Source organism: Cynara cardunculus (genome assembly GCF_001531365.2).
Source record: "Cynara cardunculus var. scolymus isolate 2C chromosome LG 17, CcrdV1, whole genome shotgun sequence".
Lineage (NCBI taxonomy): Eukaryota > Viridiplantae > Streptophyta > Magnoliopsida > Asterales > Asteraceae > Cynara > Cynara cardunculus.
In genome coordinates this window covers 31,499,714-31,518,986 of record NC_037544.1, presented here as the reverse complement: position 1 = coordinate 31,518,986, position 19,273 = coordinate 31,499,714, and the positions used below count along the sequence as shown (strand labels likewise).

General features: G+C 31.3%; 1 protein-coding gene across 1 annotated transcript; it reads left to right on the top strand.

The window, feature by feature from the left end:
* The first annotated feature begins 16,424 nt into the window (after positions 1–16,424).
* Positions 16,425–17,235, top strand: LOC112500423 (copper transporter 5.1-like). The gene has a single exon (XM_025103918.1). It carries the CDS (start codon positions 16,568–16,570, stop codon positions 17,015–17,017), a length of 450 nt encoding a protein of 149 aa, XP_024959686.1. The 5' UTR covers positions 16,425–16,567; the 3' UTR covers positions 17,018–17,235.
* The last annotated feature ends 2,038 nt before the right edge of the window (positions 17,236–19,273 follow it).

Genomic DNA, 19,273 nt, shown 5'->3' with positions numbered 1-19,273 from the left:
TAGTAGGCGTTTTCTTTTATGGTTCATATTCCGGATTGGGTTCATCCCTGTAGTAATCGGATGGCATTCCATATCAAGGACATTAAAGCATTATTGTGATAATAACGCAGCTGTTAGTTTCTCGAATAGTAATTGTTCGGGTGGTGCAGGATTGTATCTTGACACAAAATACTTATTTGTGCGAGAAAAGGTTAAGGATGGAAACATTAGTATTGAGTATGTGAGTACACATGATATGCTATAAGATTCACTCACAAAAGGTCTACCCCCTAAAGTGTTCACCAAACATGTCGTCAAAACAGGTTTGCAACAAGACCTTGTATGATGTAATATTTCACTCGATACATAATTAATGTAAATACATATGTATTATTTAAAGCGTTGTAACTTATTTTTCCTCAAACAAAGTTTGTATTTATTTATTTATCTTGTGTACACAATAACTTCTATTTTAGACAAACTTGTATATAACGCCAGACTATGTCTTTATAATATAATATGCAAATGATCTTTCGGCCAAGTGGAAGAATGTTGGAATCCTATAGATTTATTTCCTTGATCATTTGGATATCTATTTGAGTGTATATGTTTTATTAATATTATTCTAATATTACATATCGGTCCCTATAATTTCTGGAGGGACTTAAGTGCAAATACAGGGGAATTAACTTGATGAAGAGTTTCACCCCTCGGATTACATATAAATATTGGTGGTTAAATGATTAGTTTTTCACATTACCTTTTCCCTCAAGAATATTAGCACAATTTCATCATCTTAAGAGGGAACAAAACATACCAAAATCAATTCATCAAATTACTGTATCGAAGAAAAAAAATCAAGGGAATCAAAATCGTTTTGCTATGGCATCTACAAGTGGTACGAAGACAAACACTACATCACGTAAGTTTTATGGTTTTTGTGTTTCTAGAAGTTCATACGTATTCTAGGGATTTCATATACATATATATTTTGGGAACAAACAACATACCTCTCTAGAGTTTCTTTCTTACTATCACACTTATCATTGACTTTCTTCTCATCTTTCTAAAGTCATGATTGTTGTTATTTCTCCTCTCTCCTATCTCTCTAAAGATAAAAAATCATTCAGAAAGAAGTCTTCCCATCGGATTCCAAGATCCTCGGGTATGATTTATTTTTGATATCTCCATTCCTATTTCGAAAACTATGGTGTCAATTGAACCTTTGACACTTACCCTAGTTTCCCAACTTTCAAAATTGAAACAAAAACGAAGACTTATATGGTTCGCCAAATGAGATGCTTTAAGGAAGCTCTTGTATATCCAAAGAGTCATAAACAGTAATTTGGTCGAAGACTCTCAACAGTCCAAAACTATTAAAATTGGCCATTCGGGACCTATGACACCCAAATACCAAACCACCTCCTCAATGCCCTCACAAAAGAACATTGTTGTAAAATTGGGAAAACCCCTCACAAATCACTATGACATCTCAACATGTCGACAGTGACGATTTGGACTCCTCCCACGTCCTCCGAAATAAAGAAATTTTTTTCAAGCCTTTCTAATTGTAATCTTCAAAAATCCAAAAGCATTTGGTAGACTTTTGCAAACAAGTTCACATGATCTGATTGGTGTTCTCTTCCTTCCGAGCACCATTGAAGATGTTTTTACTAATCCTTTATACGGGTCACAATTCAAAGAAAAATCTCTACTCGGTATCTTGATGAATTTTTTAAGAACTTCATCCTAAGAAAATGAGGGGGAGAAAAATGAAAACAGTCAGTAGCTTGAATGAAGTAATGGAAGGCGGGAGAAGAAGAAATGGGTGACCAAATGGTTGATAATAATGACTCAATCCTAATGATGCAGATTGTAAACCATCTGATGAAGGAAAAAGAGAATGAAGTGACCTCATCCGACGACGACAAAGCTTGTCAATGATGCTAATGAATCTACTATCTCCAAAATAGTAGAAGAAGTTGAGACCTCAAAGCTTGCTCAACTGATACAACTGTGAGGGGGAGCTAGACAACCAATTAGGATGAACATTCGAAGTAGAATGATGCTAATAAATATACTATCTCCGAAATAGTAAAATAAGTTGAGACCTCAAAACTTGCTCAGTCAATGCGTCTGTTAAGGGGGAGCGTAGCATCCAATTAGGATGAACATCTAAAGTCAAAGAAGAAAACATTCGACTTGGGTGAACATCTGAAATCAGAGGAGAAAGCCAAGATGACTCGAGAAGAAGAATAAGATGATGAACTGCCAAAGGAAGAAACATTCAGGAAGTCCACATTAGCCAATTTGAATTCCCTTCGACTGCAACTATCTTTTTCATCCAAAAGAAAAAGCCATCTAAAGTTATTCCCTCTGATCCCATAAGTCCATATCCTCCGAAGCTTCTTCTTGATTCAACTATCATAACGTTCTATTAAGAAGGCTGAAGACGAAGTATCAGATGATAAAAATCTTAGTTTTTTATAATTAAAAGTGCTACCTAGATAACAACTTCACAACTTTCAGTATTTTAATATATGTAACACTATCCAAAAAGAAAAATTAGGAAGAGAAAAAGAAAAATGATGAAAATGCCTTCAAAAGAAAAACAGAAAAGAATAAAAAGAGAAAAGGAAAAAAGAATCCAAAATGTATCACTTTATTTATAAGTTCATATTTTATTATTTCACTTCTAAGTTAAGTATCATTTTTTTCTAAGTGTTTGGTAGGATGCTATGAGTATTATATACAAATCCGATGGTTGATTTGTATATAATACTCATAGCATCCTACCAAACACTTAAAAAGAAATTCTTAATACTTGCCTTGTAATAGGCATATCAAATATGCATCATCTATCGAATATGACACAAGTGTTTATATTCGGTATACACTATTCAACTGATGCAACACAAATGTTTATAACTAATATAACTCCAAGGTAATCGTTTGTATATGAGCTTTCTCGTAGTTTCCACCTAATTTGATCTATTGTCATATGCTTCCAAATTTGATGGTTGTTGTAGAGTTTAGAGGGACGACGAATGCAAGGTTTTTCACGAACTCTTACGATTTAGGAGGAGAAGTCGAAGGGTTTTATTTAAAAAGTACCATCAATGTATGTTGATTTTTTTATAAAATAGGGGGAAAGATTGGGATGAACTAAAACGACTTATTTTGCCCCTCATGTGAGGGGCACGAGATAGTTGTAACATCTGGCAAAATAACGACGTTTAATTATAGGGACCGTCTGTGTCATTAAATTGAAAAGTTAGGAACCACCAATGTAGATAGTTTTTTTAGGGATGAAATCCAAAATTTGAGCAAATCACAGGAAGAGATTAATTCACTATGATTAGAAATAACAATATAAAAATAATTTGATACGAATAATAATATTTCTAAATAATTAATAATTAGTATTAATATATGATGTATAATTAAAATTAGTTAATAATTTTCAACTCATATTAGTTACTATTATTTAGTATTTTGTAATATCAGTAACAATTTATTTTTAAGTTTATTTATCAATAGTTAATATTTACTTATAATAAATAATAACTAATATTAATTAGTGTTATAATTAAAAAAAGTTAACTTCAACTCACGTTTCAATAAACTAATTTATAAATTAGTTTATGTCAATCCAAACGTGTATAAAAAAAATAACTTAGTTTATATTGCCAAATAATGCCTAAGAGTAGATTGTTTAACATTGGTTGTGATCAAAAGTAATAATTAAAAAAAAATATTAATATTCATGTTATTTCCACATTTGTAATAAATAAAAGAGAAATTAGTTCAAATGACCATTTTCTTTATTTAAATTGGCCTTATCACAATTAATCTCTCGGGTTGACACAAATGTCAATACATCCGTAATATTGTGGATCTGACTAAAAGACAAAAAGAATGTTAACTTCAACCAATTTGTCATCGTAATTGCAAACTTGGCTCGTTGCAATTGTATATCTGTGTTGAATTTTGAGTCTTTAACTAGGTTCGCAATGGATATTGCGGAAGTAATGACATTTAGATAAATTCAAAAAAAAAAAAAGATGAAAGAGAGAAAAATAGTGATTTAACTCAATCACTTAAAATAAAATCGAAGGAATAGAAGCAGAAAATCCAAGCATACCATAAAATGAAATCGTATTTTATGAGAAGAAAATAATGGAGAATGGGAAATGGTGAAGAAGAAAAGGGTGGGTATTGTGGCTGCCCATTCGTGTGTCAGAGTCAGAGCATAAATAATATCAGAAGGGCATTGCCATTGACACTTTTTAATAGGAATGTTGAATACATTAGCAATCAAGGTATTTTTTTGAAATGTCAACCTTAATTAAATAACATTTATATTTTATTATTATATATTATCCATTAAATATAGTTTTTGTCTACACATACATTTTATCATTTTCTTTTATATTATTATTATTATTTTGTTTTTTTACTAATTCTTTTATTTTTTTTAATGAATAATTAATCATACATGTTTTACTTTACTTATTATTAATTTATCCTACCTATTTCAAAATTATATGATTTATAAGTTATTTATGAGTTATTATTTATTTAATAACGAACAAAATATTTATTTTGTCAATTTATTTTTATCAAGGATATGATTCCTCCTATTAATGTCGTTAATTAAAATGTATCTCATTTAAGGTTTTACTGGTTAATTTATGTAAATCATGGATACCAAATTTCATTTAACTCAAGAACTTAATATAAAAACAGTTTGATAAAATTTTAAATTAATTTAACTAATTACAATATTAGACCAAAAACGATGTTTAAAAAATAGGAAAATGAATTAAAATAGTCATTTTTTTACAAGGTTTATCAAAATAGCCCTAGATCTGCAATTTTTTTTTGTTGACCTGGGTGAGAAATGTAATTTTTTTAAAAGATTCCCCTTCTGAAAGAAGAAGTTCTAGTCCCGCCATTAAATCCCAAGGCTCAACTCTGGCGAACCTTGATGAAAAATGTAATTTTTTAATGGATAAAGATATAAAGTGTAATTTTTGACATGAATACTTAATCATACATTATTTATTTATCTACAATTAATTTAAATGATAAAAAAAAACAAGACAAAAAAAAAAACCAAATGATTACAAAAGTTAAAATCTTCAAAAAGAAATTATATTTATCTTCAATAGATTGTTTATTTTAGAGAACTGAGTTTTAATTATAATATTAAAATATTATCTTCTCAATAAATATCACTTAGAGGTATATACGGGTTGGGTTGGGCGGTCTACAACACTTTTACAACCCAACTCAATTATAGCGGTTTGGACAAATCTCAATCCAACACAACTCATTCAAAAGTATAACCCAACCCAACCCTTACGGGTTGAGGCGGGTTGGGTTGGCGGGTTAGTAGTTACATAAAATTTGACGAATGGAATAATTTATAAAACTTCAAGTTTATAGATCGTTTTATAAAGCGTTCTATCTAAAAATGTTTAATAGGTTTTTGGACATTTCAAGAAGTGTTTGAGTAATCTTTAAATAAAATATCGTATTAGTTATTTTATAGAAATATTTTGAGAAATGTCTCGTAAACTCATCTATTTATAGCATATTTTATTCATATGAGACTTTTTCTAGTCGTGTCGAATAAAATAACCAACACGAAATTTTATTTTAAAAGCATCATAGAATTTGTTAAGACGCCCAAAATCATCCTATAAACATATTGCAACTCTTTTAGATAAGAAAATTTTCTTGTTTTGTCCTATAAAGTATCATATTAGAACGTTTAGACATTTTAGGCATCCTATAAGATCTAATGCTGTTGTAGAATGATATAACTAAGCATTTTCATTCCACTAAAGTATAGCACAAAATCACGGGGTATTTAGATTGATGGATTCGTCAACCAAACATGTATCAATATCATTCATATTCTCCAACATATCAATTTGTTGTTGTTGTAAAAAAGTTTTCAATAACTTTCTCTTATTAATTAGATTATTTTTTCATTATTCTTTGATCGTAAATCTCTTTTGGTAACCTATACGTTTAACTAATATAAAATGCAGATATAATATCAATAAAGTTATATAAAAATTTATACATTATTAATATACATATACATTAGAGATGGCCCGGACCGCCGGAGGACCGGGACCGACAAAGGACCGGCTTGGGACCGGGACCGGTAAGGACCGGTTATGGGACCGAAAACCGGGACCGGTTGAGGTTTTTGGTAGTTTCGTGGGACAGGGACCGGGACTGGTTATGGGACCGACCGGGACCGGGACCGGTTATGGGACCGACTATGGATCGGCCTGGCCCGGCCCGAAAATTCAAATAATTTTGTAATTTTATAATGTATTTTTATAAGAAAACGTAATTTTAATTATATTAAAACGCATTTTTAAAGTGTATTTGAGTGACCCAATTGTAAATTTTATAATGTATTAAAATATATATATCATTAAAAAAATAAAAAAAAAATCTTATTTTTTAATGCAAGGACCGGTTAGGACCGGTTGGGACCGGTTAGGACCGGGACCGGGACCAGCGGCCCATAACCGGTTATGAAGTACCTTGACCGATCCTATCATTTTCGACCAGGACCGGTTATGAGAAAGGTTACGACCGATTAGGACCGGCCCGGCCCGGGACCGGTTTTTGGCCATCTCTAATATACATAATAAACATATATATAAATAAAATTTATAAAAATTATATATTGGCGGTGGTTTGGCAGGTTGGGCGGGTTGAGCCTAATTTCAACCCTCCTAATTAACGGTTTAGCGGTTTGGGTTTAATTGGTTGTTAGCGGGTTGGATTGGACGGGTTTCACGGGTTGACGGTTTTTTGTACACCCTTACTCTCTCACCTGGTAATCATTTTTGGGGTGATGTAATGCCTCATGCCATATATTGCATGTAACACATACTTCATACAGGAAATACATGTTTATACACCACTCAGGTCCCTTAACACAATAATCTACCATATAAAATACATGCCCAAAAATTTAAAATACATTTCTTGTATTAATCAACGTTCATCAATCAAAACTATACATCATAGACAAATCTTCATGCAGATATGTATATAGGAAAATATCACATTTTCCCTTTTTTCATACCGTCCGCACCTCCTGCAATACATAATTAAAAATCACAAAATGAGGGTTAGACCGAAAGATCTAGTGAGTTACCCTATTTATGTCATTGTAGGGTGATAATCACCAAAACCTTATCTAAAATAACTTTTCATATATATAACAAATATATGAACAAGTAAGAGTATAATGCCAATACCTTTCACTTTTCAAGCCATTAACCTCTGCTCTTGCATAATATATCAAAACAAGACAGGTTTATATTAATCAATTATCAAAATGCCACTCTTAAACCTCTTGAATCAAATAAGGTTTAATCACAGTTTCTGGCCAAAATGTACACCTCTCATTGATATGTCACTCTTATCCCATGGTACATCTCTCCTTGATATGTCACCCTTATCCCATGGTACACCTCTCCTTGATATGTCACCCTTATTTCTTCATCAAAAAGTTTCATAAAATAATTTCATATAGAATGGACTGCAGTCGATGGAATTATTATCAGTTCCAATTCAATTTTGTCAAAATTCCCAATTATTATTCCAAAAGAATCATAATTTGTCAAGATAACAATTAATCCGGTCAACCTTGTTCGAATAACAAATCCGGACGACACTTCCAATACTTGTCCGATTTATCACCTGACTCAAAACACAGCCTTGTCCGGATAACAAATCCGGACAATACTATTCAATATCATCCGATTTAACTAAATCGGTCACCACATAGTCGTATTCCTACTTCTCCGTTCAAAATATTTAACAAAAACTCAATATTCATAAATCGCTCAATACTTGTCCGGTTTAAGACTAAACCGCTTAACATTTGAGCGGTTTATACTTAAATCGGTTACACCTTGTCCGGTTTAAGACTAAACCACTCAACCCTCTTTGTCCGGTTTAATCTAAATCGACTAAGCCTTGTCCGATTTATATTAAATCGCCTAACTCTTATCCGGTTTAGGTAAAAATCCGGATAACACTCATACGGTTTAAACTTCAAATTAGATAAAAAGGTGATACAAACAATTCATGCATAAAGAATGTAAAACATTTTAGATTCACTCACCTTATGCAATTTCTTTTGAAACTCAGATGAATCCAATCTTCTTGAAATCAGTCTATAAGCAATTCGGTCACTTACTCCTTTAAATCGCTCACTTTTCTTTTTGAAAATGGCAAGAAAATTGAAAATGGAGGCTAACCCTCCTTTTATACCTTTTCAGAAATGGAAGGCGGCAGAAAGATAATTTTTAAGTTATATTCCACCATGTATGATCCATAATTATGCATACTCACATACATACCCATCTTATGCAAGTATTCACATAACACACATATTATCAACATATATCATGCATATATATATATATATATATATATATATATATATATATATATATATATATATATATACACACACATTTTCATATTAGCAGAGTCAAATGTACCAAATTTATCATATTGTCACATAAGCACACAATAAATGGTATTTTTTTTAGAAACCGTTTTCATAATTGAATTTTGTTGAATGGTATTTTTAATCGGTCATGTATGTATATTTTTAACAAGAATTAAACGGATTTGTTTGGATTTTGAGGTATTTGAATTGAATTTCATTCCAATCACATGTTTGGTTCAAATGATTTTCTTGTATTTAATATACTTGGATTTTATTGAAATCATTGAAATAAAGGATTTTGAAATCCCACAAAGATGGTTGAGATTTCATGAGATTTTGTAGCATTTGTATATAATAATATTTTAAGATATGTTAATAACACTTTTTTTTAATAATTCATTAATAAAAATGTAATTTTAATTATTTTTATAATTATTTATAACTTGTTCTTATAAATTATTTATAAGAGATGAAACTCTATTACATTCCAAATTCATCAAATCAAACACGTCAAAGATTCTAAAAATAATTTCAAATTCAAATTCTTCTAATTCCAAAACCATTTTATCAAACCAAGCGCATTAAATGTAATTTTAATATGAGGGTGACATTTGCAGGGATCAATTGTCAACAACTAAATTCTAGAATTTTTGCTGATAGGTATATTTTTAAGTAAATTTATTCGATATGTTTTTAGCAAAGGCTTTTTTTTTAAGTTTTCTTATTGATTATAAGGGGTTTTTTTGTTTATTTTTAAGAGATTTTTTTAATGTTATTTTGGTTGATTTGGGAAGACTTTTTGGTTTTTTGTTTGATTTCAAAAGAATTTTTCGATTCTTTGATTGACCTCCCTTGTATTTTCTAATATTTTGGAACGCCTCTTAAAACCTCACATTTACAAAAAAATATTGTACTTATAAAAATCGGTTGAGCGGGTGAATGGAACCCCGATTGGGCCTTTATAAGTCCACCCCTAGGTGGACGATATGTATTGAAATAATGATATAAATCAATTATTGGGAACGGGCATTACATTCGATACAGTTCATTTTCTTATGAATGGCAACAATTTTATTACAAAAAGTATCGAATACAAGAAGAAAGAGGAGGAAAAGCTTTCTGCAAGATATAGAAAGACACCCCCAAAAAACAACCATGCCAAAAACAAGAGCTGAAGGGACTACAACAGGAAAACCAAAACTAACCGCACCCAGTAAACTCGAAAACAATGAACTCGAAGAAGCGCCTACCTAGCAATTTTACAAAACATGATTGCGAGTCTCTTCATGTTTGTTTTATGCTTTTATATAAACAATGACAAAGAAAATCTAAATGACAGTTCATTCAATTCATCTTATCGACAAATATATGAAATTTAACAATAATACATTTTTGTCAAATAAAGAATTCTATGAAATTCAACATGAGACAATTGCATACACCATATGGAGGAAAAATTGAATGGTCACTTTCTTTATCTAATCGAATTTGATTAAGAGAATGCAAATTCCATAAAATATCCAACAAAACACGATTTAAAATCCAAAAATGACTTAAGATATATGCTAATATAGTTTTATTCATGTTTTTATGATTCAAAACGAGACAAAGATACCAAGGACTACATTGAGAGAGTGGAAATATCCAAAAATACGCTTGATCTTTCACCAAAGGACGGGATTCCCATAACAAACTCATTTTGCATTATTATAATCCAGTGAATACCTAACATGAATATGCGTTAAAGTTCAATCACGACTTGATCAGCAATTGTGTGTTCCCGAATATCAATAATGCAAGCAATGTTCGATTCATTTATTTATATGTTGTTTAACTTCATATCAATTCATTACAGGTATGTCAAATTGAGTTATCTTTTATTACTGAATAGCTAAAATATATAAATTTAACTTAAAAGACAAGTCAAATTGAGTTATCGTTTTAGATGTCTTTATCGAACTTGTTACAACCATACACTTGATTCACTTAGAATAATCTTTGTAGGGTTTCAAAAGTAATCCAATCTAAAATGCATCTGAAACAATAAAATTTGATCTATAGAGGTTATAGATTTAGAAAGGTTTTCGTAAAAAAAAAAAGCTACGATGGGATACAGTGATACCAATTTAAATAGAAAACAAACCATAAAATATTTGGAATTGTAACTTAAGGTTTGTAAGCAGATAGGTTATCACAAAAACCGAAGTAGGTTTTCTCTAAAGTGATCCACTGTGTTGCTTGGTGCTTGCTTCAAAACCCCAAATCTTCAAGATTGAGTATGTATTTCAGCAAAGAAAGAAACTTTTCTCTTTGTTGTGATATGACCGGAAATTTCAAGAGGATTAGCGAATAGGTATATATCTCAATATTTATATACGTGAAGTAATGTGTGAGAAGGAGAGTTAAGGTAAAAAGCGTAAGAATGGATCTGAACCATTTATCAACTTTAATCTCAAACTCATCCATGAATCGCACTTGATACGAGTATTGATCAGGTGCATCTCATCCTAATGTGCATTCAAAGATGAAGATCCCTTCTCATGCTTCTCACCAACCACATATATATATATATATATATATATATATATATATATATATATATATAGATAGAGATAGATAGATAGATAGAGGAGTGATCAAATGAAAACCGCTCTCATTTGTGTAAACCATGCAAACCACATTCATCTGTCGATTTCATTGTTTAATCTTATGAAATTTTTTCATGATATTGTTTAATCTTGTGAAATTGTTTCATATAATACTTTTTTTGATGAAGTTGTTTCATATATGGTTGTGAAATTGTTTCATATAATACTTAATGAAACTGTTTCATGTATTTATCTAAAATTAATGAAACTGTTTTATGTATTTCTTTAAAATTAAAATATGAAAATGATAACATCTATGATTAACACCCTCCACAATAAAAATGATTAAAATGGTTTATGATGACAATCGGAGTTCGAGGTCAGTAATTGAAGAAATTAACCAAAGCGAATGTCTTGGTAATAGATTTTTATTTTTTTAGATTCGTTTTAATCGAAATTATGTTCATTACGATGTGTTTGTTTTTTATAACTCATCTTGTATTGATATCTATTTTCTTTAATTATTAAAATACGTACCTAATTCACATGTTCAAATGGAAGTACATGCACGACCCATTTTCATATTGTCATATTACCGACTTTTATGAATCATGAACCATTGTGTTCATGTTACTTCTATCATATGAACACAAATGTTATTTTTTAAGCTTGATACCAAATCTTTATATTTGTGTAAGTGTTTGCACCCGGTGTTCATAGCGTTGGGATTATGTGTTCATATATTTTATACGATATGAACAAGGGTGAACACGATATGAACAAGAGGTGAACACGATATGAACAAGAGGTGAACAACCATATAAGATCAAAAACATATATGAACAAGGGGTGAACCTTAAACAGTGTGTATGCAATGCATGTATAAAACTTCAATTGACAAAGGATCGCTCCTGAATGTGTTTATAATGAATGAACTATTGTTCACAAGCTGTTCATATCGTGTTCATACACGTTTTTTTATTTAGTTTCTTTCGTATAACAGTTATTCTTATTATGTTCATATTGTGTTTATAAATGTTATGCAGTCCAAGTTCATATATATGTCAAATTTTTGTTCGTATTTGACACAATGGTTCATACATATATAGTTGTGTTCATATGGTTCTTATATTAACAAAAATAAATTAACAAAAAAATCATAAAATTTTGATTTTGTAACTCCCAATTAATTAATGATATGGGAGTGATATAATTTTTTTTTACCTAAATACTCTTTTCAACATTGTTCACTTATCTTTATGCAATTTTAAGTTTAAAAAAATAAGTTTTTTTCATGATTAATCACAACCGTTTATTGAAAGATTGAATGACCAATATCGGTTAACAAAGTTAACACAAAAACTTTGGTTAACATTTGATCTTACCCCTATATATATATATATATATATATATATATATATATATATATTTCAAATGCAACCATGCCCATTTGTACAACCAAATGACCAATGCAATCCAATTAATTAAGATATTAATAGAAATGGTGAGAGTTTATTTATTATGATTTGAATATTTATGAAAGATGAATAGTGTTCATTAATTATAATCAATGCTTTATATTATGAAACAATCAAAACTTCTATAAAATCACATATTCATCAAATTAAATGGACGGTTGAGATTGAGTTGTATTGGTTGTACAAATGTAAAAGGTTGTATAATAACCAACCTCTCTCTCTCTATATATATACATATACAGAGAGAGAGAGAGAGAGAGAGAGACACGTTCAAATGAAAACCGTGTAATTCTTAGAAACCGTGTAAACTAATTTCAACCAATAGGAAAATTTCATTTTTTTCTAATTAAATTTAATCATTAAGGGTATATTGGTCATTTGCATTGTTTTATATTAAATATGGAAGTTATTAATAAATCTTAATTAAGGTAACATAATAAAGAAAATCTTATAAATGGTAACATTTAAATATTTAATTAAATTATAATATTAAAAATTGGATTTTGTTATATTGTGTCTCGGTTTATTATTGCCAAGATTCATGAAAATCGTAAGTTATTAGATTAATAAATCCATGAAATCAATAATAATAAAAAATATTCATGAAACCGGTTTCATACATGGTGAAATTGGTGCATGGAGTAAGTGAAAAATGATTATGAAATTGGTGCATGATGAAACCGGTTTCAAACATGATGAAATTGGAGCATGAATTAAATGAAAATGATTATGAAATGGGTGCATGATGAAATGGGTACAACATGAAATGGGTGCATGATGGATAGGGTGCGTGAACAATCTCATTGGACAAGTGAAACAGGGTGCATGACGAATAGGGTGATGAATAGGGTGAGGAATTTACCATAAGAGGGTGGATAATGAATGTGGTGTATGATGAATATGTGGTTGGGTTTACCATTTTGCCCTTCTCGCTATTATAAAATAAAAAATTTAATGTATATTTTTTTAATTTTCTAAATTAAACTAAACTAATCTTGACCATTGATCAAGAAAATGGATGAATGAGATTGGTTTACATGGTTTACACAAATGGGGGCGATTTTTATTTGATCGCTCCTATATATATATATATATATATATATATATAGGGTTGGGTTCACGTGAGACCAAATGTTTTTCATGAGACCCGTGAAACCAATTTATGTTCATTGATCAACTTTATAAGCTAATGATCTAATGGTCTAAAGTTGCACGGTGACAATTTTGTGATTATTGAGAAGTCTCGTGGCAATTTTGTGATTATGAATGTTTAGATTGTAGATCTAATCCAAGGGTTGAGAATTAGTCTTACGGGTATCACGAAAAGCCCTTGGTCTCACATGATCCCAAGTATGTGTGTATGTGTGTATGTGTGTATGTATGTATGTATGTATGTATGTATGTATGTATGTATGTATGTATGTATGTATGTATGTATGTATGGAAAGGTTCAAATGAGGACTCCTGTGATTTACAAGAATGCAAGAACATTCTATAAGCCAAACATTATGTTATAAATCAAATTTTAAGATAAGTTAAAGGATTTCTCAAAATTAAATAAATACTAAAAAATTCAAAAATACTAAAGGCGTGGGAGGGTAAAATTGGTATAATAAAATTCAAATAACACGATGATGATTATTCTGATCATCTGGGGAGTGATAATCGTCATCAGTGACGTGGTTATCACAACATCACAGTGATAGTGGGCCTATTAGGTAAACCGAAAACAAGGAACTGAGAAAGTAACATGTTTCGGGCGAGTTAGGGAGAGCGTACAGTCGATTTCGAAGGCGAGGAAGAAGATACAAGGTATGTGTTTGATAACACATGTTAATAACATATTATAACACTTTGATTGGGGTTTGGTATTTGTCTGTGATCAATTAGAGATATGATGGTTGAATGTCTATCACAGACTTATCAGAGTTTAGGGCATGGTTGAGAAATCGAATAGAGCAACTATCACAACTCCAGAAATCGAGACCGTATGTGTTTGATCGATAGTCACATGCAGTTTATTCAATCATCAACAACAAAAGAGCAAAATCGAGTAATAGAGAACATATACAATTGTCACATTGCTTACTTATCACATGATTATCACAGGACAGTTAAGCCATATTCACAATATAAGTTGATGATAGCCTATATGTTTTTATCTATTAGGTTTGTATCATGAATTAACACATGATTATCGATTAGTGCCGGATTATTGTATGTCATTGGTTTGAGCTATATCGCATATTTATCATAGCATGTTCCATGATGAAACAGTGTAATCGAACAGGTGCAACACTTGATTACATAATTATCGATTTCATACCTTTATCACACGAATATCACATAATTGTTGATTTCACACGAGTATCACAATCGACGGCAACAATACATCCAATTACATAATAGATATTGCACAATTATCACAGGTAAAATTTGTTAATCAAAAAGTGAAAAATGTGACAAATCTTATCTGTGATAATTGTGTGATACTGATCAGGGTAAGATATTGATCATAATCGGACTAGTTAAAGTTGCCTACTTGCATATTATCATCAACACAAGTAAATTAATATTAATTTTAAATCACAAACTTATTGATTTTGATTTTATTGGAGGGTAAGCCAGATAAGTGATGATTATTTAAATTTGTGTTAGTTATTGTATTGTTTTTTTTGGAAATCATACCTTCGAATGTAATGTATCACAACAACATTACATCTGTGTGTTGATTTCATAATCCCAAATCACCGATTGTGTTGTATCACATTGTTATCACTTTGCCTTTGATGTATAATTTTTGTTGAATTAACGTGCTTTGGTACGACTCTAAAAAACATACTCTAATATGTGATAGCCATATGATCACAAAGATTAAATCTTCGGATACAGAAAACGATGGAAGAAACTATGAGAAGAAAACGATGGGGACGTGAGATTCTACGCGATCAAATTTCAATCTAAGATCATGAGATAATTACAATTAATTAAAATAACATAAAAATTATAAAATACCGAATTACATTACTACCCTTATTGATTTATTTTTATTTATTATAACTTAAATTATTGGTAAAAAGAGGTTAGAGACGCACAACTGTTCTCATATTCTCATAAATAATGAGTTTTCATTTGAACTCCTGCCTATGTATATATATATATAATACACATATTATATATATATGTGTGTGTGTGTGTGTGTGTGTGTGTGTATAAGGTTAGGTTCACGTAAGACAAAATTGTTTTCGTAAGACTCGTGAGACAAATTTTTTACACTTGAAACTTCACAGCAAAATGTTGTGAAGGTAAAAAGAAGCCGAACCTTCACAGCAAAAACATTGTGAATGTTACCTTCACAACCAAATTTCAAGTGTAAAAGAGTTGTCTCACATGTTTCCCAAAACAACCATGTCTCACATGATCCCAATTATATATATATATATATATATATATATATATATATATATTTGTTTTAGCATAAACTAGGGTTTCTGCCCTAATTATTCCAACATGGGCACCACTTTCCCTTTTAACCTAATCCTTAAGCCCATTCCCATTAAAATCCATTACAACATCTCAACGATCAAGAATATCTTCAACATATATGATATTAAAATTTCTAAAATAAAATGTTAAAAGTTAATTTTTAAAAATTACATTTAAATTCAACAATTATTTTATTTTAAATCATTTCATATATCTAATAAAATATTATTTTTTATAGATTAAAATTTAATTACAATGTTTTTTATGGAAAAGAAATTAGAGATTTTATTTAATAAATCAGCAAAAGTTATAAAAATGGTAAGTAGAGGCTAAGGGAGTAGTACAAGGTGGAAGGAATTGGTAGTACCCTTGCAGTACACACCAACCCAAATCATTCTCTACTGCTGTCCCCTTGTTTATATAAACTAAACGCAACCTTCCTTCCATTGGTTTTCTCCTCTCTCCTACGCAACCACCAACTACCCCTTTTTTCCGATCTATCACTTGCCGTCGACGGCACCGGCACCGCCACCATGATGCACATGACCTTCTACTGGGGCCGAAAGGTCACTCTGCTTTTCGATTCATGGAGCACGGACTCATGGTTCAGTTACTCTCTCACCTTAATCGCTTGCCTCCTCTTCTCCGTCTTCTACCAATACATGGAAGATCGCCGTCTCCGATTCAAGCTCCTCTCCTCTTCCGCCCTTCGCAACAACGCCGATGGAGCTGTCGACACCACTCCTCTCCTCTACACCAAGATATTCGCCGGCGGTAGCCGGTGGAATCTCGGCAGGTTTGCTGGATCTGCGCTCTTCGGGATTAATTCCGCGCTTGGTTACTTCCTCATGCTTGCGATCATGTCGTTTAACGCCGGTGTGTTTGTCGCCATCGTCTTCGGACTCGCCGTTGGATACTTGTTGTTTAGGAGCGGCGATGATGAGCAAGTGGTTGTTGTTGATAATCCTTGCGCTTGTGCTTGACATTTGATCTTGTTTTCGCTTCTTTCTAGACCGATCTAATCAAAATTGGGGACCGCCTCTCTGTATTTTACATTTGATAGGATTGAAACCTAAACCTACATGTACGTAAGTTTGAATTTATATGGTTGTTCTGTATTATTATTATCATCATCATCATCATCATCTATTGTTGTTTGAATCAAATCTAATTTTCTCAATGATAAACTTTGACCTTCTAATTCAATTTGTGGCTGTTGTCGCCTCTTGTTTCTTCGCTTAAATTTACAGATTTGTCGTCGATCATATCAATGGACTTTTTGACATTTCATCAAACAGATGGAAGAGGTCAAATTGGGGGATGGAAACATTCCATGAACATGAAAAATTAAACAAAACCTGATGAAATAATCCAAGATATTCCGTTTCATTAATAGTTTCCTTTTTGGTCAGTGATTGCCAATTTATGTATCACCAGATTTTGGGATCTATCCATGATGATTTGTAGATACAGACAACTTGAGGATTCTCGAAGATCCAATAGAGCTTGTTCGTCGTCCCTTCCATGGTAGATTGTGGGGTGCTGTGCCTGTGAAGGAACTGGAAGGCCCCATGATCATATACTCAAACCAGCACGCAACCATCTAGGTAGCTGTCATCCACCTCTGGGGAAGAAATCGAAATTGAATGATCCAATCAATCGAATTGCTTATGATCCGTCTGTCTCCTTGATTAGGTAATCCAGGTTCGATCGATTCCTTTTCTATTTTCTGCAAATCCCAATTTCAATCTGATTTGTTTTGATTTGTGGAAGGTAGGTTACCTCCCTCGATTACAGTCGGAATGTCAATATAATATTGTTGCCAAACGTCGATATCATTGAAGCTATTATGTGGTCATTGTTGCGTTTGGTATGTAGACTACATGGGACAGGACGGAAAAAAAAATAGTCCCATGTTTGGCATGCCATGGACAAAAAATACATAGGACAACATGGGACTATTTTTAAATTTCATTGGACAAAACTTGATGGTTTTTGTTTCACCAAAAAAGATGGAACAACATGAGACTAAATATAAATTGAGTATATTACCCTTGTTATTTCTTTCAATAGAAAACCTAATTACCATTTTTGCAGCCTCCTTCGTCATCGTTTCTTCCTTCCTTCCATTTTCAAGAAATTTTTGCTCAAAATCTCTTATTTTTAATCTTGCACCTCTGTTTTTACCACAAATCCCACCTGGGTTCTTTCTCATTTCAGGTTTATTTGTGAAATCCCATCTGGGTTTTTGTGTTTCACACCCTTGTTTCATTTGGGTGTTTTTTTTTGGGATTTCAAAAATGATCACTGGTTCAGACCTTTACCATGTGCTTACAGCAGTGGTTCATTTGGGTGTTTTTTTTGTTGGATTTCAAAAATGATCAATTGGGTGTTTTTTTGTTGGATTTCAAAAATGATCATTTGGGTGTTTTTTGTTGGATTTCAAAATCTTTTATTTTGGTATATTTGACATGTGGTCTTAGAATGTTAAACTTTTGATAATGTCGTGACAAATGTTACAAGTGAATTTGTGGCATGACAAATGTTATTTGCATGTGGTATTGGAATGTTAAAAAAATGTAGGTTGAATAACATATCAAAATGGGTAATATTTAAGTGCGATTGCCGGGTTGGCTTGTCAACCCCCTTTTGTCATTTTTTTGGATTTATATTTTATGTATTAAACTTGATTACAAAAACTATGTAATTAAAATATATTTTGGTAGATTTGTTGTCATTTTACAATCATTATATGATATAAAATAACATTGAACAACAAGGGATAATATGGTCATTTTAACAGTTTTATCCTGTCTTGTTCTAGTCGTACCAAACATAGGACAGACAATTAGTCCTGTTCCGTCCCGTCTTGTTCCATTCTATCCCGTCCCGTCCTGTCCAATCCTGTCTGCGTACCAAACACTACCTTAATGAACTAATTATATAACACTACCTTAATGAACTAATTATATACTCTTTCACATCGTTGTTTTGTTCTAAATTGATATGTTTGGTTGGGTTTGTGATTTATGGTATCAAAATTGCAAAATCGAAAGAAATAAAAATCATTGATGGCATATTTCTTCGGGTTTTTGCCTTATCACTAAAAACCTGCGACCATTTTTGGTTGGTTTTCCATTTTGATCATCTATGTGGGGGTGTTTGAGATTGCCTTATTTAAAACAACTTGTGTTTTTATTTGTTTTTGTAAAAGTGCTTATTAACTTATGTTTTTTTTT